The sequence below is a fragment of the Neolamprologus multifasciatus genome, chromosome 12 (genome assembly GCF_963576455.1).
Source record: "Neolamprologus multifasciatus chromosome 12, fNeoMul1.2, whole genome shotgun sequence".
Classification (NCBI taxonomy): domain Eukaryota; kingdom Metazoa; phylum Chordata; class Actinopteri; order Cichliformes; family Cichlidae; genus Neolamprologus; species Neolamprologus multifasciatus.
The window spans coordinates 37,520,168-37,547,369 of record NC_140450.1 but is presented as its reverse complement, the minus strand read 5'-3'; the positions used below and the strand labels follow the sequence as shown (position 1 = coordinate 37,547,369).

Genomic DNA, 27,202 nt, shown 5'->3' with positions numbered 1-27,202 from the left:
ACACTCCTATCCTCCCAGTGGAGAAACATGGAACGGGCAAGTATCGCATGGCGCATGACCTCAGGGTAATCAATGCTGTCCTTAAGACGCCTACAGTACCTGTACCAAATCCATACACAGCTTTGACTAATTTATTTCCAGACCAACGGTGGTTCACCTGTATTGACCTGGCGAATGCTTTCTTTTGTCTCCCACTACATCCATCTTTGAGAGACATTTTTTGGTCACGTATAGGGGCCAGCAGCTGCGTTACACTCATTTGCCTCAGGGTTTTGCCCTTTCACCTGGGATCTTTAATCAGGTACTGAAAAATGCCTTCTCCCCATGTGATCTGCCTGAAGGATGCGCACTGATCCAATATGTGGACGATTTGCTGATTGCTGCTCCCACAGCTAATGCCTGTTTTCAGGCAACTATGACTGTGCTCCGACAGCTGGCGAGAACTGGTTTTAAAGTAAGCAGAGAAAAACTCCAGCTAGTAAGAACTGAGGTTACTTTTTTGGGTCGTGTGGTGGCAATGCGGTTGGTGGGAATGTTGGCATCCAAGAGAGAAACAATTTTGTCCCACCCACAGCCACGAACAGTGAAAGAAATGTTGTCATTTCTTGGTCTCACAGGTTACAGCAGACACTAAATTCCTGATTATGTGGAGAAAACCAAGCCCCTGAGGGATTTGGTGAAAGAACATGGAATGAGCGATCTCACAGCTACCTTGAACTGGACCACCGAAGCTGAGATGCAGTTTATTGAACTTAAACAAGCTCCGGCTCGTGCAGCGGATTTAGCAATCCCTGAATATCACTCAGACTTCTTTTTGGATGTTTTTGAAACAAATGGGTTGGTGAATGGAGTGTTATTTCAGAAAGAAGGGGGAGACAGGTGCTGATGTATATTAGCATTGGTCTTGATAACATGGAAAAGCGACACCCTACATGCACACAGCATGCAGCGGGGGTAGCAAAAATAATTCAGAAAGTGGCTCACATAGTGAGAGGACACCCACTGAAGGTGGTGGCCACAGTGTGGTGGCCAATGTGAACTCGCAAGCGTTCACAATGACTTCATTGAGACAACAGAGACTGACTAAAATTCTGGAGTCTCTAAACTTGACCTTCACACATGAAGGAATCAATATGGCAGATCAGATGGGAGTGGGAGAACCTCATGACTGTGCAGACAAACATGAATTGGGTTGATGCGCTGCCTATAGCCCTGATGAGTGTGAGGTGCTCAGTTAATCAGAGCACTGGATTCACACCATATGAACTGCTGACAGGGAGAAAATTTCCAGGACCTGCAGCAGGAGTAAGAGAGTTGAGAGAGAAAATAAATGTGTCAGAACATGTTAAACAGTTTAAAGCACTAAAAGCTCTTGTCTCAAGTTTCACTACGCAGGTTGGAGACCCGATTAGAAAGGAGGTGACCACGCCAGAGGTGAAGTGGGTGTGGCTGAAGGTGTATAAGCGGAAGTGGGACGAACCGAGGTGGACGGGACCCTTTGAGGTGACTGCTCGGACGTCTCACGCGGTCCAATTGACAGACAAAGGCGATACTTGGTATCACTGGGCCCAGTGCGCATCGGCGGAAGAGCCTAGGCGCTCCGAGAGGCTCTTAGTGAAAAAGGGGGACACGGCTGTGCCCCGAAACACACAGATCATTGTTTGAGAAAGGTGCAGAATAATCCCCTGATCTGTGCAAAGACCAAAGGGTAGTCTAACGAAGAAAGAAGCAGAGAATCACCCGACTGGAAGATACTGGTAGCTGCAGCAATAAAATAGAGGTTAAAAGCTCCTTAGACAGAGGTTCTAGTCTAAGTACATTTGAGAGTACAAGGCGGCTCCAAGATGGGGGTGGGAAATTATAATGTAAGAATAAAGCTGTGGGAAAACTGGAGGGTGATGGGAGTGCTAGCTGTAATCACTGTTGTCATGGTAACTGTCATTTTTCTTGTTTATGAATTGCCCAGTTTCAGAACTCAACCAAACCCTCTTCCTTCAGCGGACCCTGAGATGACCAGACCTAAGCGCGACGTAGGTAAGAGAACTGATCCCTGTTTGTTATATTATGGAGGTATAGAGGTGGATTACGTTAGAGGATCCACCCCAGCCTTCACCTTTGACCTCTGTTCCAGGAAAAATTGTGAGGGTGATAATGCTAGTTGGTGTGACTATGAGGTTTGGACGTGTCATGACCTGTTAGTAACTGCCTCCTGTCGTTCAGGTCATCCCTCCGCACTCAGGCCGTGCCCCGCGTGGGACATGGTGACAGCCTACACAGGCCAAGGTTGGGTGCCCGGGGAAGCTGGAAGGGGTTTGCCATCCAGCGTGATTTCAGTAACCGTAATAATCCAATTACAATGTCCATCGGTGGGTGGTGGGTTACACCTCAACGGTATAATAAAGCGGATAAAGTATTCTATCTACTGTTGGGAGTTGATGGTTCGGGAAAAGACCCGGCAGGTGTAATAAAAATCAACTTCAAAAATCCACCACCAACAGGTAATGCATCCCGGACGGAAACCACGACAGTGAGAGACGCCCCCTCTAACTTTAAGGTAATACAGGTAGATTATACAAAATTGAAACCCCGGCAGCTGATGTCTCGAGCCACTGGTTATGTAGATAGCAACCTGTGGCTGGATTGGCTGATCGTGAATGCAAAAGAGCAAAATGTGTCTGATTGTGTGGCATGTGCAACTGTACGTCCACACTTGTTCACTGAACCAGCCCCTCTGTATCCAGAGGACCACTGGGGTTTTGACTGTATGCTTAGGCTTACTCGTAGGGCAGTGTCGTCCGGAAAATGTGCTCCTTTGTCTGTTTTGTTTCCTCCCATAGATAACAACACCGTGCCAGGACCATTCAAACCCAGAAAAGCTAATTACACTTGTTTTAATTTTACCGCAGGTGGCCCTGACGAGCAGGAGTATGACGCTGGAGAGATCCCGGCTGACTGGTGTACGGTGACGTATCCAGGAAGAGGGAATGCCTCTCATGCAGGTGCCACATACGTTGGCACCTGGGCTCGAGCTGGTTTGTACTATTACTGTGGAGGTGGGAGTCTGCACATGCGCATACCAAAAGAAGCTTTTGGTGTTTGTGCCATGGTTAGATTAGGAGCACCTCTGCTGCTAATAGGGGAAAAAGATAAACGTTCGGCAACGAATGGTAATGCACAGCTCACGGTTAGGCATAGACGTCATGTCTTATTTAAAAGAGCATCCTGGTCATTTGATTTAACTGCTAACTCACCGACTTATATAGACTCCATAGGGGTGCCCCGAGGTGTCCCAAACGAGTATAGATCAGATAGCAGCAGGTTTTGAAAACATCCCCATCAATTTTCCCATCACTCCCAACAAAAATGTAGATAGGATTAATTATGTGCTCAGACTGGCAAATTTAACGTGTGATGCTATTGAGGGGTTGGCAGAGCAATTAGGTCCCACCTCTCTGATGGCAGTGCAAAACAGGATGGCACTCGACATGGTTTTAGCAGAAAAAGGAGGCGTGCGATGTTTGGACAGATGTGTTGTATATTTATTCCCAACAACACTGCTCCGCATGGCTCTATATCCCAAAGCTCTGGAGGGGCTGCGAACACTGGCCCAAAATATGCATGATCACTCAGGAATTGAGAATCTGCTGGAGGAGTGGATGACTTCTGTGTTAGGGCAATGGAAAAGTTTTATTATGTAAATTATGGTCTCATTGTCTGTTTTCATTGCAATTATTACTACATGTGGATGTTGTTTTATCCCTTGCCTTAGAGCGCTTGTGGTTTGCCTCATTGACAGGGCCGTAGCCTCAGGGCCTATGATGCACGGCCTATGATGCCTCTGTTGGGGGGAGGGCCTCACGACCAAGAAGAACTGGACCTTGCAACCCTGCATTGTATGTTCTAAGTGATCTCTTTAAAACGAGATCAAAGGGGGAATTGTGAGATTATTATTCTGTCATATGTCATCTTATGCCTGTAATTGAAATGAGTGAATTATTATACTGCTGTAAGCCACATCATACTTATTATAGAGAATATGATCAGTGTGTAGTTTTAGTTTGCATTACACTTCTGGATTAAGAAAATGTGAAAAATTATTAGATTTATTAGATAGGTTTATATTGCCCTATGCTGTTGATTTACGGTGAATGAATTACACTGTTTCATGACATTTCATACTGATGAGTTAAGGAGAGAATATTGTGTGCAGAGGGCCTTGGTTTCTGATAATACAGGAGACGGATCACATTCCACAGGAGTTTCACCCCCCTTTCCTCTGTAAGCAGAGAGACAGGGAGCCAAGTTCATAAGTCAGGCTCAGCTAGGAGTTAGAAAACATGTGAATGTTAGGTTTTTATGACTAGGTGGGGGCCATCAGAGGCTATAAGAGTTTGAGTAACCCTCCACCATTTTGAGATCTTGCTGTGACCCTCTTCATGCATGTCTCCTCATCCAGATGGTTTATGCTCAAAAGTGTTGAATTGTATGTAATAAAGTAATTGTTGATTGAGCATTTATACACTGAGTATTGTCCTTCCTTCAGCCCAAAGATCGAAAGAATTGGGAGGATTCAACAATGGCTAGCAAAGTTTTGTTGAAATTAATCAAACTTGGTATGCGTTGTGAAACAGTATATGACTGAATTATGAACACTCGGGAGCTCCTGCTCTTTGAGAACTTCCTGAAATGAGCTCTTACCCAGGTCACAAGCTGTTTCTCTGACACTGTTCATCTTCTGCAAAACTGACTCCTTAATTTCTGTTGCATTTGCAGAAATAACACAGACCAGAAGATGAACTTTGTCGTCTTCAGTGGGGTTTTTGTTGTAGTCGGTGTCTGTGTTTGACAGAGAAGTAACTGGGTTGAACTGGAAAACAGTGAAAATTCAGGCCAGTTAAACATTGTATGATCTTTTTAAAAAATGGTTTGTGTGTCTAATGATCTGCATCATGATTTGAGGATATTTGTAGTTACAGACAAATTTTGTTAATAAATATTGTTTCACAGTTAGTGTTTAAAGTTTTGTTTTAAAGATCATAACAATATAATTGTAAATAATGATTGGTTAACATTGGGGGCTAGAACACACTAAAGCAAAGGGAACAGACACACTAATAAAGCACAGGGTGGGAACAGTGACTATATAAATTGAAGGGCAAATAAGGGAAGTGAAGACAGCTGGGGAGAATGACAAAGAGTTGAGCTAAATAAGAAAAGATGAAACCAGGGAAGCAAAACTTATAAAAAAAAAAAAACTTCCTTCAGTAATCCATTGTGTTTAGTCTCCTATGTTTAGTTCATTCATGTATCTGTCTTCTTCCCATTGTTATTTGACTTCCTGTTTTACTTTGACATTTCATGTTCCTTGTGGGTTTCTGTTAACTAGGAATTGGGAACAAATGTAAATAATCTAAGAGCAAAAAACCCCACATCCAAAAATGTAAACACTAAACAAATAAAAAGTCATAAAATATTTAAATAATAAAAAAAAAAAATAGAAAAACAGGAATGGGGGGAAACTTCTTTTTACATCACTGTATATTGTATATGTGATCATTTCTCTGCATTATGACACAGATCATGACCATGGCCCAGTAGATGGTTTTATAGCATGGCATGGAGATTACTGTCTTTACATTTATCTGTATAAAACAAAGAAGATGGTTATTGATGTCTGTAAGAACATTTCATCCTGGTGGTGGAGGAATATTTTGGCACTATACTTGATAATAATGATGCTACCCCTGAGCCTGATTCTGCCGATGTGAGATGGCTTGGTTGGTGCAGGAATGGATGGAGTACTGATGGTGAGACTTGCTATGATGGTTTGGAGATGATGGAGGCTGACCCGAAGACGTTAAGGAGTGAGCAGGATAGACAGGATTAAAAATGAGTCCATCAAAGGGACAGCTCAGAGTCAGAGAGGCTGAGATTGTTTGGACATGTGCAGAGAAGGGAGAGAATTTACTGGACACAGGATGATGAAGATGAAGCTACCCAGCAGGAGGAAAAGAGAAAGACCTCAGAGCAAATTCATAGATTTAGTGAAGGAGGACATGCAGAGGTATGGTGTGACAGAGGAGGACGTGAGGGTTAGGGGCAGATGGGGCAGATGATCATCTGTGGCAACCACTTAATCAACCAGCTGAAAGAAGAAGAACATGACTAATGTACCTTGTGTCCATCTGTCACGTGTCCTTCCATGGCCAGTTTGATATCTTCAGGTTTAATTCCAGCCCCTTCCTCCAGACCCATGATGTCACTGAAGACCAAAGGGTAAAAGGCAGCTGTGTCTCCTCTTCCACTTCTTAATTTATGAGTTTTATACTGAAACACAAAATATTAAATGTTGGCTTTATCTGAAGGCTTTTTTATACTTTTCTTTCATTTTCTTTAATCTGTATTTCATAGTTTTGTTTTTGTTTCTGGGGGTGGGGGTGGGTGGTGTTCCTCCTTTTTTTAAATACACTCCATTAAAGCCATCTAATTGGTTTAAATCTGGAACCTTTTTTCTGTGAGACAACAGACCAACACAGTAAAAAGAAACTTTTTTATATATTTGTAATCGCATTGTACATGTGTACATACAATGATAATAAAATTAAATGTTTTCTATTCTACCTATAAATCTCTCCCACAGAGGTCAATTATCTTGTTAATAGTGTTACATCCTCACTGCTTATGACGGATATTTAATTAATTTCTCTCTGATTGAGCTGTCTGAGTTAACTTTATTGGAGGCGGTGACTCAGGAGGTAGGGTGGGTTTCTAACCAATTTAAGGGTCATTGGTTCACTTTGCAGCCCCTCCACCTGCATGCTTAGACGAAAATGCTTGTGTGAATATGTCTGATTGAGTGAATGAAGCTTGTAGTAAACTGTGGTTTTAGTGCTCAGTTTGAGTAGAAAAGTGCTATGTAAGTCCACTCTCTGCAATTAATTTGTTGTCCAAACCATCAGTGTTTCTGTTAGACCCCATTTCTACAAGACTTCTTGAAAAAATGCATTTTAAAAATTCTGGAAAAAATAGTTGTCAAACAGTTAACTGGTAATTTGCAAAGGAATTGTTTGGATCTAGTATTTAGTATTAGTGATGTATCGGTCGCCAACGAAACAGCTGTTAGAGCCAACTCTTTGAAGTGAACGAGCCATGTTTTCGTTCTCTCACTCTCTCTCTTTTGCACTTTTTTCCCACTTTGCTCCACACGTGAGCCTTGTGCTTGCGCTGAGCAGAGGGGGGAGTTTCACTCGTAGTAGCACAAGAACAAAGCAGAAGGGAAAGAGAGCCAGGGACAACAAGAGACAACATCATCACATTAGAAAAGTATAGTAATCATCCACAACTGAAAATAGTTGTGGATGATTGCTATACTATACTATTACTATAAAGGATTCAGTAAGTTTATTCACGTAGTGAATCCTATGTATGCAATTCTAAGCAGGAAAACACTCTCCCAAAAACTCATCCCAGGCCGATATGACAGAGAATGTGCATCTTCTTTTTATTTTGCATATTTTCATTTATATTTTATTGTGTTGTGGTTTGCAGTGTTTTGTGTTGTTTCACTTTAAATTTGTTAAAAAGGAAAAAGCTGAAAATTTAAATAGTTGAAATGTAAATAGTTGTTTTTGTTAATTTTATAATTTCAATTCAATTCAATTCAATTTTATTTATATAGCGCCAAATCACAACAAAAGTCGCCTCAAGGCGCTTCATAGATAAAGAGAAAAACCCAACAATCATATGACCCCCTATGAGCAAGCACTTTGGCGACAGTGGGAAGGAAAAACTCCCTTTTAACAGGAAGAAACCTCCGGCAGAACCAGGCTCAGGGAGGGGCGGGGCCATCTGCTGTGACCGGTTGGGGTGAGAGAAGGAAGACAGGATAAAAGACATGCTGTGGAAGAGAGACAGAGGTTAATAACAGATATGATTCAATGCAGAGAGGTCTGTTAACACATAGTGAGTGAGAAAGGTGACTGGAAAGGAAAAACTCAATGCATGGGATTCATGGGAATCCCCCGGCAGCCTACATCTATTGCAGCATAACTAAGGGAGGATTCAGGGTCACCTGGTCCAGCCCTAACTATATGCTTTAGCAAAAAGGAAAGTTTGAAGCCTAATCTTAAAAGTAGAGATAGTGTCTGTCTCCCGAATCCAAACTGGAAGCTGGTTCCACAGAAGAGGGGCCTGAAAACTGAAGGCTCTCCCTCCCATTCTACTTTTAAATACTCTAGGAACAACAAGTAGGCCTGCAGAGTGAGAGCGAAGTGCTCTAATAGGGTGATATGGTACTACAAGGTCATTAAGATAAGATGGGGCCTGATTATTTAAGACCTTGTATGTGAGGAGTAGGATTTTGAATTCAATTCTGGATTTAACAGGAAGCCAATGAAGGGAAGCCAAAACAGGAGAAATCTGCTCTCTCTTTCTAGTCCCTGTCTGGACTCTTGCTGCAGCATTTTGGATTAGCTGAAGGCTTTTCAGGGAGTTTTTTGGACATCCTTATAATAATGAATTGCAGTCGTCCAGCCTGGAAGTAATAAATGCATGAACTAGTTTTTCAGCGTCACTCTGAGACAGGATATTTCTAATTTTAGAGATGTTGCGCAAATGGAAGAACGCAGTCTTACATATTTGTTTAATATGTACGTTGAAGGACATGTCCTGGTCAAAAATGACTCCAAGGTTCCTCACAGTGTTACTGGAGGCCAAGGTAATGCCATTCAGAGTAAGAATCTGGTTACCATATTTCTATGATTTTCAGGGACGAGTACAATAACATCAGTTTTATCTGAATTAGGAAGCAGAAAGTTAGCGGCCATCCAAGTCTTTATGTCTTTAAGACATTCCTGCAGTTTAACTAATTGGTGTGTGTTATCTGGCTTCATGGACAGATAGAGCTGGGTGTCATCTGCATAGCAGTGAAAATGTATGCTATGTCTTCTAATGATGCTTCCTAAGGGAAGCATGTGTAATGTAAACAGAATTGGTCCTAGCACTGAACCCTGTGGAACTCCATAATTAACCTCAGTGTGTGAAGAGGACTCTCCATTTACATGCACAAACTGGAGTCTATTAGAGAGATATGATACAAACCACTGCAGTGCAGTACCTGTAATACCTACAGCATGTTCTAATCGCTCTAATAGGATATTATGGTCAACAGTATCGAATGCTGCACTAAGGTCTAGCAGGACAAGCACAGAGATGAGTCCACTGTCAGAGGCCATAAGAAGATCATTTGTAACCTTCACTAAAGCTGTTTCTGTGCTGTGATGAGCTCTGAAACCTGACTGAAACTCTTCAAATAAACCATTCCTCTGCAGATGATCTGTTAGCTGTTTGACAACTACTCTTTCAAGGATGTTTGATATGAAAGGAAGGTTGGAGATTGGCCTATAATTAGCTAAGGCTGCTGGGTCTAGAGATGCTTTTTGAGTAAAGGTTTAACTGCAGCCAGCTTGAAGGCCTGTGGTACATATTAGAGAGATAGGTTGATCATATTTAAGATCGAAGAATTAATTAATGGCAGGACTTCTTTGAGCAGTTTTGTAGGAATGGGGTCTAAAAGACACGTTGATGGTTTGGAGGAAGTAATTATTGAAGTTAACTCAGAAAGATCAATTGGAGAAAAAGAGTCTTAACTTAACATCAATGGTACTAAGAGTAGCTGTAGATAATATTACATCTGTGGGATGATTATTGGTCATTTTTTCTCTAATGATAAAAATTTTATTTGTGAAGAAGTTCATGAAGTCATTACTAGTTAACATTAAAGGGATGGTTGGCTCAACAGAGCTCTGACTGTTTGTCAGCCTGGCTACAGAGCTGAAGAGAAACCTGGGGTTGTTCTTATTTTCTTCAATCAGTGACGAATAGTAAGATGTTCTGGCTTTGCGGAGGGCTTTCTTATAAAGCAACAAACTATTTCTCCAGGCTAAATGATGATCCTCTAAATTTGTGACACGCCATTTCCTCTCCAGATTACGAGTCATCTGCTTTAGGCTACGTGTTTGAGAATTATACCACGGAGTCAGGTACTTCTGATTAGACACCTTAGTTTTCACTGGAGCTACAGTATCCAGAGTCGTACGTAGTGAGGAGGTGAAATTATTAACAAGATAATCGACCTCTGTTTGGGTAGCGTTCAGATAGCTGCTCTGCTCTATGTTGGTATAGGGCAATGACGATGATAACAGTGGCTGGATTATATTCTTAAACTTAGTTACAGCGCTTTCAGAAAGACATCTACTTTGATAAAGTCTACTCTCCACTGCTGTGTAATCAATTATTGTAAATGTAAATGTTATCAGGAAATGATCAGACAGGAGAGGGTTTTCAGGAAACACTGTTAAATGTTCAGTTTCTATGCCATATGTTAAAACAAGATCTAGAGTGTGATTAAAGTGGTGGGTGGGTTTTTTTGCATTTTGAGAGAAACCAATTGAGTCTAATAACAGATTAAATGCCATGTTGAGGCTGTCATTTTTAGCATCTACATGGATGTTAAAATCACCCACAATAATTATTTATATCTGAGCTCAGAACTAAATCAGATATAAAGTCTGAGAAATCAGACAGAAACTCTGTGTAAGGCCCAGGTGGACGATAGATGATAACAAGTAAGACTGGTTTCTGAGTTTCACAGCTGGGGTGGACGAGGCTAAGCATCAGGCTTTCAAATGAATTAAAAGACTGTCTTGGTCTTTCATTAGTTAATAGACTGGTGTGAAAAATTGCTGCCACACCGCCCCCTCGACCTGTGCTTCGAGATTTCATTTAAACTAACATAATCATCCTGCTGCAACCAGGTTTCTGTAAGGCAGAGTAAATCAATTTGTTGATCAATTATTAAGTCATGTACTAACAGAGACTTGGAGGAGAGAGACCTAATATTTAATAATCCACATTTCACTGTTTTACTCTTTGGTTCAGGTGTGGATACTGTATTGTTCTTTCTTTGTAAATGTTTAAGTTGTTTGTTGCTGGTTTTTAGTTTGTTTTTTGTCTTTTTGGAAGCTGACACAGTCTCTATGGAGATGGGTTTTTGGGGGGGTAGCAGGAGGAGAGAAGCTGCAGAGAGGCGTGTAAGACTGCAACTCTGCTTCCTGGTCCCAACTCTGGATAGTCATATTTTGGGGGGTTTAATAAATTTGTCCATATTTCTAGAAATGAGAGCTGCTCCATCCAAAGTGGGATGGATGCCGTCTCTCCTAACAAGACCAGGTTTCCTCCAGAAGGTTTGCCAATTATCTATGAAGCCCACATCGTTTCTGGGACACCACTCAGACAGCCACCAATTTAAGGAGAACATGCGGCTAAACATGTCACTCCTGGTCTGATTGGGGAGGGGACCAGAGAACCAGACCACGACCAGAAAAAAAATTAAAGTGAAACAACACAAAACAAAAAACAAAACACTGCAAACCATAACACAATAAAATAAAATATGCAAAACAAAGAGAAGATGCAAATTCACTGTGATATAGGCCTGGGATGATTTTTTGGGAGAGTGCATCCTTTATCATCTGCAACTGAAAATAATTGTGGATGATTACTATACCTTTTCTAATGTGATGATGTTGTCTCTTGTTGTCGTCCTTGGCTCTCTTTCTCTCTCTGCTTTGTCTCTAGGGGCCACCGTATATATTTATATATAAAACATATAAATAAAACCATTGTTTTTACCATTACTAATTCCTTTTGTGCATAATTTTAATTAACCAGCAGCAAAACAACCTGAACAGCCAGTTGGGAGCAAGAGAGCCGGCTCTTTTTAGTGGTCTGAGCTGAAAGCGCCGGTTCTCTAAAAAAGAACCAGAATTTCCCATGACTATTTATGTATGTAAATCCAGTCCTCACCAATACTTATTATTATCCTTTCCTGGACTCTACCTAACATTAGGAATAAAATGATCAAATAAAGCTGTTTTTTCATGATTTTTATATACACATTGCTATGTGCTTATTAAAGAGTTGGCAATAAGAGCCTTATTGAATTGAATTATCGTGATTGACATGTAGAGTGGAGGGTTTTGCAACATGCTTGCCTAACATAACTAGTTAAACTCAGGATGATATTTTGTGGGCCAAGGGAGTCCGAAAAGAATGTCCCAAACTTTCCCAAAAAAGGGAGACACCAGGACTGCCGCGTCTCTTCTGGAAGAAAATAGCCATAATAATTCTTGTTATTGTTGTATCGTTGTAAATTTACCTGCTGTAGCAAATTAAATCTTTTAAACCATAGAGATTCTCCTGTATGCAAATACTAAGGATGCATATACATCATAACCCCTCCCCCCACTGGGTCGCTCATACCATAACCTGGTCCATATGGTTCCCTCATATACCTTTTGTGTGTAAACAACCCCCCACCACAAGGTGTGTGAGAGCATGGTCTGAAGAGGCGAGCATGGCACTGAAAGACTGCTTCCAAACTACACACTGTGAGGTGCTATGCAGCCCACATGGGGAGGATATCGACACACTAACCACCTGCATAACAGACTATATCAACTTCTGCATGGATAACACTGTACCAGCCAGGAAAGTATGGTGTTACTCCAATAACAAGCCATGGCTGACTCCAGATCTGAGGACCCTGCTGGAGCAGAAAAGGAGGGCTTTCAGATCTGGAAACAGAGAGGAAATGAGGAGTCCAGAAGGAGAGAGATAAGGAGGGGAAACTCAACAAACTGGTCAGCTCTGTCCTGGAGTGTCTGCTGAAGTCCATCGAGTAGGTTGGGGAGGAGAGTGTGGTGGGGCGTGATCTGCGGTGCCCTGCAGGGAGGGCGGACGCACCTGCACGGCATCCTTAATCACGCCCGCCTAGTTAAAAACATGGGGATGGCATGGGGTTGGGGTGTGTTGTGGTGTGGTGTTAGGAATAGTGAATAAAATGGCTCAAACCTATGATCCCTGGACCCGCCGTGTCTCATTCACGCCACACTTGTGCCGAAACCCAGGAGGCGGCACGGCGGGTCCTTATCGAAGCCAGGGAAGGGACGAGCTAGCCCAGAGGGGCCCAGCGGGAGCAGGCGGCGGAGGTGCGTCGCCAGCAGGAAGAGCTGCGAGACCAGACCGAGCGCCACCTGGAAAGTATTGGGGAGCTGGCGGCGCTGCTGGCGCCACCCCCACACGTGTGTCCAGAGGACAGTGAAGACGTGGAGGAGCCTCGTGAGGCACCTCAGCAGCTGGAGGTGGCAGACGAGGAGCAGGGGGATCTGCGCCTGCCGGAGGAGGGGGATCAGCCGGGAGAAGGGCTGCTCCTGCTGGGAGCTGTGGAGGAGCTGCTCCATCCAGAGGCGGCGGACGAGGCGCGCGAAGGTCTGCACCGGCTGGAGGAAGAGGAGCCGTGCGAGAGGTTGCTCAAGCCGGGAGCAGCGGCGGTGGTAACCGAGGAGCCATGCGAGGGGCTGCTCGAGCCGGGAGTGGCGGCAGTAGTAGTGATGGAGAAGTCGCGCAACAGGCTGTTCCAGCGGGGAGTGACGGTGGTGACGGAGGGGCTGTGCAAGGAGCCAGAGGTCCCCGTGCCAGGGGACTGGTGAGCACCATTGGAGCTGGCGAGCGAGGCGTGCGCCACGCTTCAGATCGCCGTGCTCGCCAGACCGGTCTCACCACCACTAGAAGCCGGTACATGCCGCACGTCTGCCCAGCCGCCTGTGAGCTTGGGCTCACGACTGTGCCGACCACGCCGGGTGCACCTGCCACGCGGCCAACCTCCGAACCAGCTTCGCCTGTGCTGCTGGATTCGCGGGCGGCCACCTGAACTCGCACCTCCCCGCCGCTTGGCCGGGGCCCAGGGGCGCCAGCTGTCCGGGCTGATTCCCTCTCCCACTCGCGGTGGGGGAGTAGGTTTGGCTGGATGGCTCCCTGGCCTCAATCAGGCGATGGGGATATGTGGTGGGGCGCTGTCTGCCGTGCCATGCAGGGAGGGTAGACGCACCTGCACGGCATCCTTAATCACGCCCGCCTAGTTAAAAACACGGGGACTCAGGGGTTGGGGTGTGTTGTGGTGTGACAAATAGTGAATAAAATTGCTCAAACCTATGATCCCTGGACCCACCGTGTCTCATTCACACCACAGAGAGGATGTTGTCTTAGCTAACATCCATCATGGACAACACCTCCCACCATCTGCATGAGACTGTACGAGCACTGAGCAGCTCGTTAAGAAGTAGACTTTTACACCCACAGTGTTGGAAGGAACGCTACCACAGGTCATTCTTACCAGCAGCTGTCAGACTCTGCTAATGCAGCTTAACCTTCTTTTGGTCCTCTTACTCACCAGGTTGTTTGTTTACCCTAAATTTTATACATAGCTCTGTAGATTTTGTACATAATCTTGTACATTTTATACATATATCCCTACATTTTTGTATTTTTTCTATACTTATTCTGCAAATTGTTACCTGTATATGCCTGTAAATAAATTTACGAACTTCGGTTGTTTATGTTTATAGGACCACCTTGTGGCTTCCTTTTATGTTTTATTTTCCCTTGCTGTAAGAGCTCTGTAACAACGCGTTCTATTTTAACATTATGCATAGTAACTTTCTGTACCATTGATATTTATTTAGAAATCTTTTTCTCCAATTGATTTTTCTGATTTAACTTCAGTAATTACTTCCTCCAAACCATCAACATGTTTTTTCAGTTCCATTCAATTTAATATATACAGTGGAAAATCACAAAAAGTCACCTCAAGGTGCTTTATATTATAATGTGGACCCTACAATTGAGCAGTTGAGAGCAGGAATAGGATCTAAAAGCTCCTTTAGATCCAATTCGTGCTCTCAACTGCTCAGTGAAGTTCTACCATTATTGGGGTGGCCATTGCCCAGTTAGTCAATCAGCACAACTACTAATTGGAAAGTTTTAATTCTCGTCTGCTCCAGAGATATCCTTTGGCAAAATACTAACACCTCTCCAATGCATCCATTGGGGAAAAGTGAAAACCCATACAGTGGTCCCTCGCTATAACGCGGTTCACTTTTTGCAGCCTCGCTGTTTCGCTGTTTTGGGTTTTTTTTGCAATTTTGCATGCTGTTTTTTTATGTTTTTACAGCACATTGTGTTCTGCGTTCTGATTAACCATTGTCAATCAATCTTGTGCTGTGTCTTCTGTACAGTACAGAATGCGTTCATTTACATAAATCTTTGATCACTAGCAGTGTGACTCTGAAGTGCTGTACTGTGTGTTTGTAAGTTTTCTCCCAAAAAAAACACAAAAATGTCAATGAAACACTTTCCACCCTTCAAAGGCACCTCCAGGTGCATTTGGTCTCATTCTATAGTACTGGACTCTTTTTTTCCACGAAGGTTTGAACTTTAAGCATATTTAAACAAGAGAGAAAAGTGTGAAAATGTTCATGTCTGTCTAAGAAAAGTGGATAAAGCATGTAGTGAGGGGTTTTACAGCCTTAAAACATCAATAATAATTGTAAAAAATAAGGTTGAGTACTTCACGGATTTCACCTATCGTGGGTTATTTTTGGAACGTAACTCCCAGGATAAATGAGGGACCACCGTACACATGTGTGATATTTTATTTCAGCGATTAACTAGCTGGGCCCACATCTACATTTTAGGTTTGGCAGCATTTTTAATAGATAAAGGCAAATGGCTTGATTAAGAATTGAACTGTGGTTTGGGGAAAGCCTCGATGGGGACTGGCGGCAGCTCCCAGTCATGGCAGATCACCAAAGAAGGCATCCCCTAGAACCAGTAATAACTTTGCGTTATGAAGGCCAAGGACCTCTGCAGTGATATAAGTAGTAGGCAGGCTAGCAAAGATAAGTAGACCCTGGCCTAAATAAAGTGGTCGAGGGTTCTGTAGAGTTGAAGCGGATGAGCCCAGTATTAGGAAGGAATGGTAGGAGAAGACATCAAAGGAAATTTCGTAAAATAAAAGACCTTGATAGATGAATGAGGGGAACTCTTGATCTGGTAGCCACGTGGCTTGACTCTGAACTGAAGCTTTGACAGTGACACCTGCCTGGATTTTGAGACTTAGAGTAATGGCATGATAGTTCGTAAATGCTTAAGTGAGCTTGTCTTAGAGTAGACTATAGAGAAGCAGTGCCTGGCTGGTTAATTTACTTTGGGTAGGGTAGCAATAACTACTGTGACAGTTTCTGAAACAAACAGAGTTGAAGGTGGGCAGTTTTGGAAGGGTTGGCTGACTTGAAACACTGATTACAGGATCCCCAAAACCGGCAGAGCCAAGTAGAATACCACCAGTTGGGACAGCTAAACCTCAAAGGAGATGATAATTTCCTTAGGGATTAATAAAATATCTTGATTCTGATAATGCCATATGGGATGTTGTCAGAAACGCGAGTAGGCTTGGAGGCCTGTCTCAAATGACTGTGTCAAGGAGGGAGGGTTTACTGATGCTAGCGAAAGCACATAAGAAGTGAAGGGATGCCTTGAGGAAGTATGCGCACAGCAGAGTTCAGATATCTTAAAAGGAGTGATAGAGGACAGTACTTGGCCTGGATATATAATGATGTGCTATGTGGTCACTAGCGACACAGCTATGTTAGCATAACATAAATACAATGAAGCTGTAGCATAAATGCTGATTCACATGGACCACAGCCAACTTTGAGTCCAAAACCAAAACGTCCAAAAAAAAAAACAAAAAAAAAACACTGGAGCACAGGGAGCAATTCACAAAGAGTTCAGGGGGCCAACAAGGGGGCGACGGCACAACAGTCCATAATTCAAAATTTTCAGAGGTCGACCCGGGGATTGAGAGTACAACAATCCATAGTTCAAAAGTTCAGGGGGCTGGCCCGGAGGTCAACAGCGGAGCCAGCGGTGGGGACGGAGCAGGTCCGGAGGGCGGCCATGTGGATAACGGCAGTGCAGACATTGTTCAGGAGGCCGACCGCGGAGCCAGCAGCGATGCAGTTCAAGAGGCCACCCACGATGGCGATCATGTCCAGCCTAGAAAGTGGCTGGCAATGTTGAGGTGGTGCAGGCTGAGCTGGGTCAGACAGCGATGTAGCAAATGCAGGACCAGGCGAGGCAGGACCAGGCAATGGCACTGCAAGCAATGGTGTGGAAGCTACTGGTGGTGGCGCTGCAGGTGGTGGTGCTGCATGCGATGCTGTGGAAGCTGCAGGTGGTGGAACAGGAGGTGGCGGAATGGACTCACCAGAGCCATCAGCGGACACGGAGGGGTGCTTGACGAGTGCTCCAGAACCACCAGCTGACGTGGCATGAGGCTGGACGGGCACCTCGGACCCTCCAGCTGATGAGGCATGAGACTGGACGGGCTCTCCATAAGCCCCCAGCTGACGTGGCATGAGGCTGGACGGGTTCTCCGGGTCCTCCAGCTAATGTGGCATGAGGCTGGAGCGGTTCATCCAAACCCCCAGTTGACGAGGAAGGTTGCTGGAGTGGCTCTTCTGGTCCTCCAGCAGGAACAGGCGGCGGCGTGGGAGCCGCAGAGCTGAGCACTTGACTGAGCAGAACTAGAGACTGAACTGGTAACTGAACTGAAGACTGAGCTAATGACAAAACAGACGCCTGAGGAGGTAACAAAGCAGTCAACAAAGCAAGAGACTGAGCTAAAGATTGAAGTAAAGGTTGTAGTGGTGGTTGTTGTAATGAAAGCTGTTCTCCTAAGCCTCCAAACCATGGGGAAAACTGCTGGATGGGCTTAACTGAGCCGCCAGCAGAAATAGAAATGGGTGCAGGCTCTTGCTGGACACTAGCCACTCCCACCCGAGGAATAGGCATGGGTGCAGAGCCCGACTGTGCCTTTGCAGGCCTCACCCTGGGAGCCTGAACAGGAATCTGCTGGACATCAGCCTTCACCCGAGGAACTGGTACAGGTGCCAAGGAAGGCCGAGCCCTAGCTGTCCTGGGCGCAAGGACAGGAGGTGCAGAGCGGAGCTCAGGAGCATTTTCACTAACAGTCTCCATATATGCGGGATGGTGAGCAGTACAGTCTAAAGGTGAAGCCATACTAACAGTCTCTTGAGGTATTGCCTGAACAGTTTTCACTGGGACGGACACAAAAGCATGGTCAGCAGGTTCAAAGTTAAATGGCTCTGAAACACAAAACTCAACTTGATTCACTAGTTCTGAGGCACTAAGTCCAAGCTTCCTAGCCAGTTTAAGTATAGCACGTGGCACTCTGCTACTATTTACATTTTCCAGCTGAGGCACAGAAATAATAACTGAGATACTAGTGGTGCACCACAGAAAGTCTCAGATACAGGAGCAGGACTATGAAGGTTCAGAGGAGCCAGTTGAAAAACGTGAAAAAGTGTTTCTAGAAGCAGCAGGACTAATCGTGGATGAAATGGAAGAAGGTTTGGAATCAGAATGTTGCAAACAGTCACTTTTACTTACACTCGGAGTTAGCTCAGCAGCCACGGAGTGACGGCAGTGCAAGCAGTGCTTTCTTTTCAAAGGGGGAGGAGACGTGACGAGCTGGGCCACGCCGCAAATCCTCCAGCGGACTCGGCTGAAAATCCTCTTGCTTTTCACACAGGAGCGGTGGAAATGAGGAAGTCCTGGATTAGAGGGCGTAGCGAGCCAAATAACCAGGGGAGTCCAGAAACCATTCGCTGTAAATGGAGAGCTAACTTGTCCTGGTATTCTTTAATAGGCAGCACAAACCACTCCTGGCATAGAAACTCCACAAATCATGTCCTCCCAGAGCTCAGTGGATTTATGATTATGAGGGATTAAAAGCTGCTGGTCCATTGTCCGGTTGCATCCTTTTGTCACAATGCAGCTGTGTGCAAACAGGATGAGGACCCAATCGCAAACTCACAAAGGCAGGTATGAACTCAAAATTCACAGTTGTATTGCTGGGTAACAAAACGATACAATCTAAACTGGGAAATTATAAACTAGTACACGGGGAAACACACAGAGAGACACACGGCAATGGATGAGAGAGGACACGATACTGACAAAGAGAAACACAGGGCTTAAATACACTGAGGGATAACGAGGGAAATGAGACATAGAAGGAGAGCACAGCTGGGAGAGATTAGGCAGGAAGAGACAAGGGAAGCAAAACTAGAAACATTGACATACGACACAGACTGTCAAAGTAAAACAGGCAATATAATACAGACACAGACTTGAAAGGGAATTGCAGAGAAAACATGGAACATAGAAACCAAAAGAAAAGACTATTAATAATAAACAACAAAAAACACTGGGTCACAGACCCAGGACAATGACAACTAGGACTGCAGAAACTCTGGCTTAGAACACCCAGGATTACGATGATGGCCAAAACTACAGGGAAGCGCAGCTGTCTCTTCTGGCAGATCCTACTGCACATGTCTCACAGCCATCTCTTGTAACAACAGACAAAGACCGAAACCAAGCAACTAATGTACTAAAGGAACAGAAAACTGTGTAATAAAGGTAAGGAAAGCAAACTATCTATATAAAAAGAATGGCAAAACACGAAACAGAATACAAAGATTTAGAAAATCTTAGAAATATGGTATCTAACCAGATTCTTACTCTGGATGGCATTACCTTGACCTCCAGTAACACCATGAGGAACCTTTGATTGATTTTTGACCAAGATATGTCCTTCAATGCACATTTTAAACAAATATGTAGAACTGCTTTCTTCCATTTGTGCAACATCTCTAAAATTACAAATATCCTGTCTCAGAGTGACTCTGAAAAACTAGTTCACGCATGTATTTGTTCTAGGCTGGACTACTGTAATTCATTATTATCAGGATGTCCTAAAAATCCCTGAAAAACCTTCATTTAATTCAAAATGCTGCAGTAAGAGTCCTGACAGGGACTAGAAAGAGAGAGCAGATTTCTCCTATATTAGCTTCCCTTCATTGGCTCCCTGTTAAACCTCTCACACTGCAGGCCTACTTGTTGTTCCTAGAGTATTTAACCCTTTAAGACCTACCATAGAACCAAGTCCACCAGAGCTTATATTATATTTTTACATGCTGTAGTGCCATTTTTGGGAGCATTTCAAGTTGCTATACATCAATACAACCATTACAGCCTAGAGTGTAATAATTTGTATGAATTAAGTGCATAGTGATTACATAAATTGCAAAAAAGTGCAATAAACTACAAAAAAATTGAAAATCATTTTTGTTTTTTTAACATATATTTCTAGTTAGAGAAATTTAAGAGGCTTATCCCTCAAAACTGTAAATACAAAAAAGTTGCACAAAATAGTTTCCCACCACAGGAAATTTATTTTGAGTGCCTTTATAGTTTTATTTTTGAAATACACCAATTTTTATACACTGCAGGAAAAACGAAAATAAATATTATAGTGCAAATTTCCAAAAAAGCAGCATATGCATCAAAATAAACTATTTCCAGCAGTGCAATATGAGTCCTAAGCATCCCAGAAACGACACAGAAAGTCATAAAGTCAAACCTAACTTTTAAAAACACCAGTATAGGCTCATTGAGGCCCGGATGGTAAAAAACTACATTTCCGCGAAAATGACGTCACTTCCGGTTTCGGGCGGGTCATGGCGGACATGCGATAGTTCGCGCTGACGTCTAATCCAATGTAGGAAGTGTTATGAACAACTGATCGGATCGGCAAAGCGTGTTTCTGGAATATTATGTTTTTGTTGCTGCAAGCGCTTTTTATGCAGTTTTTGCAAAGTTATATGTGGAAGGAAACTGTGACCGAGGACAAGCTGATGGCATAAGATGTAAGTACAACTTCATATGCAAAAAAAATTATTGCGCTAGCTCACGTGGTTGCAGAGCTACCGGGATTTAAAAATAGTTACGCAAAACAGATCGTGCCCGCTCCGACCGGTTTTAAAGGGTTAAAAGTAGAATGGGAGGCAGAGCCTTCAGTTTTCAGGCTCCTCTTCTATTGAAACAGCCTCCAGTTTGGATTCAGGAGACAGACACTATCTCTACTTTTAAGATTAGGCTTCAAACTTTCCTTTTTGCTAAAGCATATAGTTAGGGCTGGACCAGGTGACCCTGAATCCTCTCTTAGTTATGCTGCAATAGACGTAGGCTGCTGGGGGATTCCCATGATACATTGAGTTTTTCGTTTTCAATCACCTTTTAACTCACTATGTGTTAACAGACCTCTCTGCATTTTACCACACTTGTTATTAATCTCTGGCTCTCTTCCACAGGATGTTATTATCCTGTCTTCTATCTCTCACCCTAACCGGTCGCAGCAGATGGCCCCGCCCCTCCCTGAGCCTGGTTTTGCCGGAGGTTTCTTTCTGTTAAAAGGGAGTTTTTCCTTCCCACTGTCGCCAAAGTGCTTACTCATAGGGGGTCATTTGATTGTTGGGTTTTTCTCTATATGTATTATTGTAGGGTCTACCTTACAATATAAAACACTTTGTGGCAATTGTTATTGTGATTTGGCGCTATATAAATAAAATTGAATTGAAAATTGAATTAAATTGAATCAGAAAAATACAAAACTAGAGAAATGTAAATATCCCAAAACTCAAAAGCACTGGTCCAAGATCCAGGGACCATGACAGCTTAAGTCTTAAAAGATTCCATTGTAAGGAGCCAGAAGCCATCATGAATATCTGTTGTTTAAGCAAGCTGAGAATTCAATGGTTTATTATCCTGGAAATCTTTTTTTTTTTTTTCATTTGTTTTCATTTGAGGCTTTTCTGACTACGAATCTTTCTTGTCATCTTTCCCTTGAAAACAAGATCTTAGCAACTGAATGAAATGAAGTACAACTGAAAATAAACAGTGAACTGCAGCTTTTAAGTTTTCTTACTTTTTTAGTGAAACTTGTATCAGACTGGATTGAACTCTCTGCGGCAGGAATTGTAATTCTGCCTTGTAGGACGTTGCTGACAGAGTTGATGAAGCTGGACTTTCCAGCGCCAACCGGCCCATATAGAAGAACTCTGAGGTGTTTGACATCTTTGTTTTCAGGCTTGTATTCCTGGACAAACTGAAGATTCTTTTTTTTGTCTCTGTTTAAAAAAACAATAGAGCTACTATAAAAACAGAACCAAAAAGGAAACCATAAACAGACACAGTGTACATGGCGATCAATAGACACAAACTGAAACAGGTTTGACTCACCTGTCTATCACAATACTAAGAGTCTTTGTTTTTCTTTTAAGCTGTTGGTGCGTACAAACATAAGTGGCACAACCCATCACACGACGGTACACCTTTTCATGAGTTTTTTAGTTTTTTGTGCCTTTTCCTTACGTCCTACCTACACTGATCACTTTCAGGCATTAGGAACTGATATCAACCCCAGCCTGCACCCAGACTTAGGTGTGAGGCATAGATGAAGCAGCTTACTGCTTTGACATTCGGTGCTTTGTTTTCTATATGTTCTACGTATGTATATGTGGGTGTATGTGTTTTTTACTACTCTACGTCGGGTAGAATATACTTACAGTCATCAGGACCTTCTGATATTGGGATTACGCTGTGCAAGGGACATTACATCAGATTATCACCCCTATCACAGCACATAATAAGAACTCCAGGGTCTCAGTGGATGGTTCTTTCCAGCAGCAAGCCCAAGAGGAAACATTAACAAAGGAGGTAAAATTGAGGGTGGGCCAGCTTGCTCGGCTAAAGAAACCACCATTTAAGCTTCCGAGTTTTTTCCTCTCCAACATTAGATACATAACCAGCAACAGTGACGAACTTAGATTACAGGCTTCAGTCAAGTGTTCACAGTACAGTATTATACTGCTCACAGAGACTTGGCTGGGGCATCAATTACAGGCTCGGGCATTGAGATAACATAAAGACTCATCTTATCTTATCTTGAACTTTAAAAAAAAAAATCCCAGAAATCCTCACCACCAAATTGGACCACCTTCAGATCCACTCTACTACTTGCTCCTAGATCAAAGACTTCCTCACCAATGGGCCTCAGTCAATAAGCTCAATAAGAACTAATTAAAGCCATGTCACTCAGCATCAGATCCCAAAAAATCACTGGCTGCCAACCATGGAGGCCATTACCTCCTCCTCTTGTCTCAGGTAAACCAGGCCCATCACAAGTCAGTCAGGTCCCAGTCAGGTCCCACACCTCCAGACTCTCTAACAGCTTCTTTGCTGGGCCATCCGGACTGTTAACAAACACTATCCTCCCACCCCTGCCCACCCACCTCACCAGTCTGAGCCATGGTCTGAGTAACCTCCAACACTCAGTCCAATCATATACAGACTCTACACAGACCAAGTCCTTTACATTACTTCAAAGCACTTTGCTCTCCAATGTGTGCTTTTCTCTTGTTTTGTATATACAGTGGTCCCTCGAACATTGTTCACCTTTCGTGGCCTCACTGTTTCGCGGATTTTTGTTTTGCAATTTTGCATGTAAAGTTTGAACTTTGGGAGTGTTTAAACAAGATAGAAAAGTGTGAAAATGTTCATCCCTGTCTGAGAAAAATGTATAAAGTGGGTAGTGAGGGGTTTTACAACCTTAAATCATCTTGAATAATTTTAAAAAATAAAGCTGGTTACTTCACCGATTTCACCTATCGCAGGCTATTTTTAGAATGTAACTCCCGCAATGAATGAAGAACCACTGTATTCCTCTTGTTTGTATATATTCATTTTGTTTGTTATTTATTCACATATTCACTGTGAATCCACTGTTTGTTCATTTTAATTTTATCTTGTGCTTTTGTTTTATTGTTCTTATTCTGCAATTGTTTTACTATGTGTTTTATCCTATTGTAAAGTGTCCTTGGGTGACTTGAAAGGCGCTCATAAATACAATTTTTTATTATTATTATTATTATTATTATTATTATTATTATTATTATTATTATTTCTTCTGTCTTACTTTTCATATTTTATTCCTACACAGTTGGCGTTGAGCACTTGTACTTGTACATGACAATAACTGGCAATAAAATTCTATTCTATTTGAGCAAAATGCCACCATCAAGTTAAAGTAAAGTTAGACTTACTCCCAGGTAAATTTCCTCCATGGTTCATCCAGAACTGAAGACAAATTTGTAAATATCAAAAGAAGATTGGATAAATTCAATTACATCACTTATCAAGATCATTGCTATGTTTGTCTAAATAATGTTCTGAAATTAACTTACTGGGAGAAGATGGAGTCTCTTTAGGAGTATCACGAAGAAGCATTTGAAATTGACGTACTGAGAAAAAGTCAGATAATCAAAAAATTAAATGTCAACTGACCTAAATATCGATTAAATTTTTCCATTAATTTACCATGTCTGGAATGATATTAACTCCATCAAGCAGAGGTGTCTGTGGTATACTGCCTATAATTAAATACCTAATTCACAAAACATCTACTTTGGTTTTATAGACAACTCCACAGCTTCAGAAGTTAATCTTTGTTTCCAACTACTGAACTCTGAAGTTTCTAAGAAAATTTGCATAAAAATGTTGAAATCTTCATGAAATTAACAAAAAAACTTTAGTTCAAACTGTCTCCCACCTCCTTCTTCAAACATTATAATATTCAATGAAATGGCAGTAAAATAACTATAGAAACAAACCATAAATCAGACAAAACATTTGTAATATGAAGATACTTACTCATGGTCTCAGAAAAAACCCTGTGTCCTGTGGATGTATTTCAGCTCCAATTTAAAGGAAGACCAGTGACAAGCTAATGATTTGAAATATTGTCCTGCCTTTATAAACCACAGACAAACCTTCCTGTAACTTTCATGTGATGTATCTACTGAGGGCTGCAGTCTGTTGACACTATAATCAACAATGTTCAGTGTTCACTTGTCTAACTGGAACTAAAAGAGAAACTCACCTCAAACAGCCAAACATTCCTTTGAAGGGTGTGTCTCACAAAGGTAGATAGATACTTCTCTCTTTCTGTCTCTCACTCACACACACACACACAAGCTCAATTCAGTTTTATTTATACAGCGCCGAATCACAACAACAGTCACGCCTCAAGGTGCTTTATATTCTAAGGTAGACCCTACAATGATACATACAGAGAAAAACCCAACAATCAAATCACCCCCTATGAGCAAAGCGCTTTATGCATCTCGTGCATTCACCCAATCATACCCATTTACAGAAGCACTAAAGTCTTAGTGCTACCTAACATTCACACTCCGATGGATGCATCGGAGCGCAACATGGGGTTAATATCGTGCCCAAGAATAGTTGGCATCTAAACTGGAGGAGCCTGGGATCGAACCAACAAGTCCGAACAGAGAGTAGGTGTTCCGCTCGACCAACTGAGCTACATCCACCCCATTGTGAGAAGTAAATTCAGCATGAGGAGGTGCTGCTCAGTGACGAGATCTCATTGAAGACCCTCACTCTGAATGATGGGCTCATCATACTGCTTGAATCATTTAGCTGAGAAAAAATAATTTTGCATCGATATTAAGATTGAAGCGGAGGAGAGAGTCACCAAGACAGGAGCCAAACAGTCTGATAAATGAGATAATTGACAGATTTTAACCTTAACCGTGTGTTCACACCAAACGCGATAGACGCGAGCGAAAATGCCCCAGACGCCCCTAATTTGACGCGTGCACATTTGCACCTCGACGCGTGTCCAAGAAAAATCCATCGATATCCATCCATATTTGTAACTGCAGTACACATAATACTAATTTTAAACAATTTTGTCCAGGTTCCTTGTCACCGGGGACTCCTTCAGGACCATCGCATTCAGTTTTCCAGTTGGTGTGTCCACGGTGAGCCAGATCATCCCCCAGGTAACAATGGCCATCTGGGACTGTCTAGTGGATGATTTCATGGCTGTGCCTTCAATGAAGCGCCTTGAGGCGACATTTGTTGTGATTTGGCGCTATATAAATAAAATTGAATTGAATTGAATTGAATTGAACTGCAGACTGGCAGTCCATTGCAGAGGGATTCCAGGAGTGCTGGAACTTCCCTCTCTGCTGTGGAGCTCTGGATGAGAAGCACATCCAGACAAAGGCACCCCCCAACTCAGGATCCATGTTCCACAACTACAAGGGAACTTTTTCCATTGTTCTCCTTGCGGTTGTGGATGCAAGGTATCGCTTCCGCTTTATTGATGTTGGGGGGTACGGGAGGACCAGCGACGGTGGTATTCTGGCCAACTCCACCTTTGGTCAGGCTCTTTGGGCTGGGACTCTCCATCTGCCTCCTGACCAGCCTCTAACTGGTGGAGAACACCGTGGAGCCCAGCCCCATGTCTTTGTGGCTGATGAAGTGTTCCCGCTGCGGCGTGAGCTCATGAGGCCTTTCCCTGGACGCCTCCTCCCTGTAGAGAAGAGGATCTTTAACTATCACCTTTCCAGGGCCCGGATGATAGTGGAGGATGCCTTCGGTGTCCTCTCCTCACAGTGGAGGTTGTATCGGTGCTCCATGGAGCTCCGTCCTGAAATTGCGGAGAAGTGTGTGAAGGCAACGTGTGTTCTCCACAATTTTCTGCGCTGTTTGGACGAGAGAGGAGCACCTCCTGTGAGGGGTGTGGCACCTGCTGTGAGGGGTGTGGCACCTGCTGTGGTGGAACCGTTGCAAGGCCTGGGTCGTATGGCAGCAAACAACTCCTCCAGAGAGGCTGTCCTGGTGAGGGAGAAATTCATGGCCCACTTCCTGGCTGAGGGAGCTGTGTCTTGGCAACCAAAGGAGTAGCCTGTTTGAAGTCTGAGTGACTTCCCCACAACGGCTCTTTTAAGAGCCACCCACAAACCTCTAAAGAGCGTTCCTGTCTTTTTAAATTTTTCTTAATAAATGGAGCTCTACTCCAAAATAAACTAACCTCTCTTTACTCTCTTAAATAACTTGTCTTCACTATGTTCCTGTATACAGTGTGATGCATACGTTTGGACAACCTTATTAATAGTCATTATTTTCCTGTATGAATCGCTGTTATAATAAAAAATGTCACTAGAATATATCATATAGGAGACACACATTGATATACACTAAATATTTATTTCATTTCTCTTTTTTTGTGTTGCAATTTATGCACCTGCTTGATTTTATTTAAACAGTTATTGCACACTTTCTGTAAATCCAGTGAACTGCATTTCACTTCTCAAATATCACTGTGTGTGTCTCCTACATGATATATTTAACTGACAATTTTTATTGTAACAACCAACTATTCCTGTCTTGGTAGAAGTAGCAGCTGGCATCATACAGCTCTGGATAATTAGTCACGGCAGTGATGAGCTTTTCCTCCATACTGAATGAAGAATGAAGGGCTTTGGCTGGATCTGCCCCTTTG

At 43.0% G+C, this 27,202-nt stretch overlaps 2 protein-coding genes across 2 annotated transcripts in view; one reads left to right on the top strand and one right to left on the bottom strand.

Annotated features, from left to right (window-relative positions):
* The window catches only part of LOC146507514 (interferon-induced protein 44-like), a 32,738-nt gene extending 8,036 nt beyond the window's left edge, over nucleotides 1–24,702 (bottom strand). The window contains exons 1-6 of the mRNA XM_085180808.1: nucleotides 24,538–24,702; nucleotides 24,072–24,128; nucleotides 23,931–23,964; nucleotides 21,755–21,956; nucleotides 6,175–6,327; nucleotides 4,699–4,867 (exon numbers count right to left, since the gene is read on the bottom strand). Of these exons, the coding sequence (XP_085036934.1) occupies nucleotides 4,699–4,867; nucleotides 6,175–6,327; nucleotides 21,755–21,956; nucleotides 23,931–23,964; nucleotides 24,072–24,128; nucleotides 24,538–24,541 (619 nt within the window). The 5' untranslated portion in view covers nucleotides 24,542–24,702. The remainder of the gene's footprint in view (nucleotides 1–4,698; nucleotides 4,868–6,174; nucleotides 6,328–21,754; nucleotides 21,957–23,930; nucleotides 23,965–24,071; nucleotides 24,129–24,537) is intronic.
* A 1,124-nt stretch (nucleotides 24,703–25,826) lies between these two features.
* Nucleotides 25,827–26,804, top strand: LOC146507513 (uncharacterized). Its single transcript, XM_085180809.1, has one exon. It carries the CDS (start codon nucleotides 25,942–25,944, stop codon nucleotides 26,602–26,604), a length of 663 nt encoding a protein of 220 aa, XP_085036935.1. The 5' UTR covers nucleotides 25,827–25,941; the 3' UTR covers nucleotides 26,605–26,804.
* Nucleotides 26,805–27,202: the final 398 nt, after the last annotated feature.

Excerpts from the sequence above, each read along its gene's own strand:
- LOC146507513 (XM_085180809.1), top strand. The coding sequence starts at position 25,942 with ATGTTCCACAACTACAAGGGAACTTTTTCCATTGTTCTCCTTGCGGTT.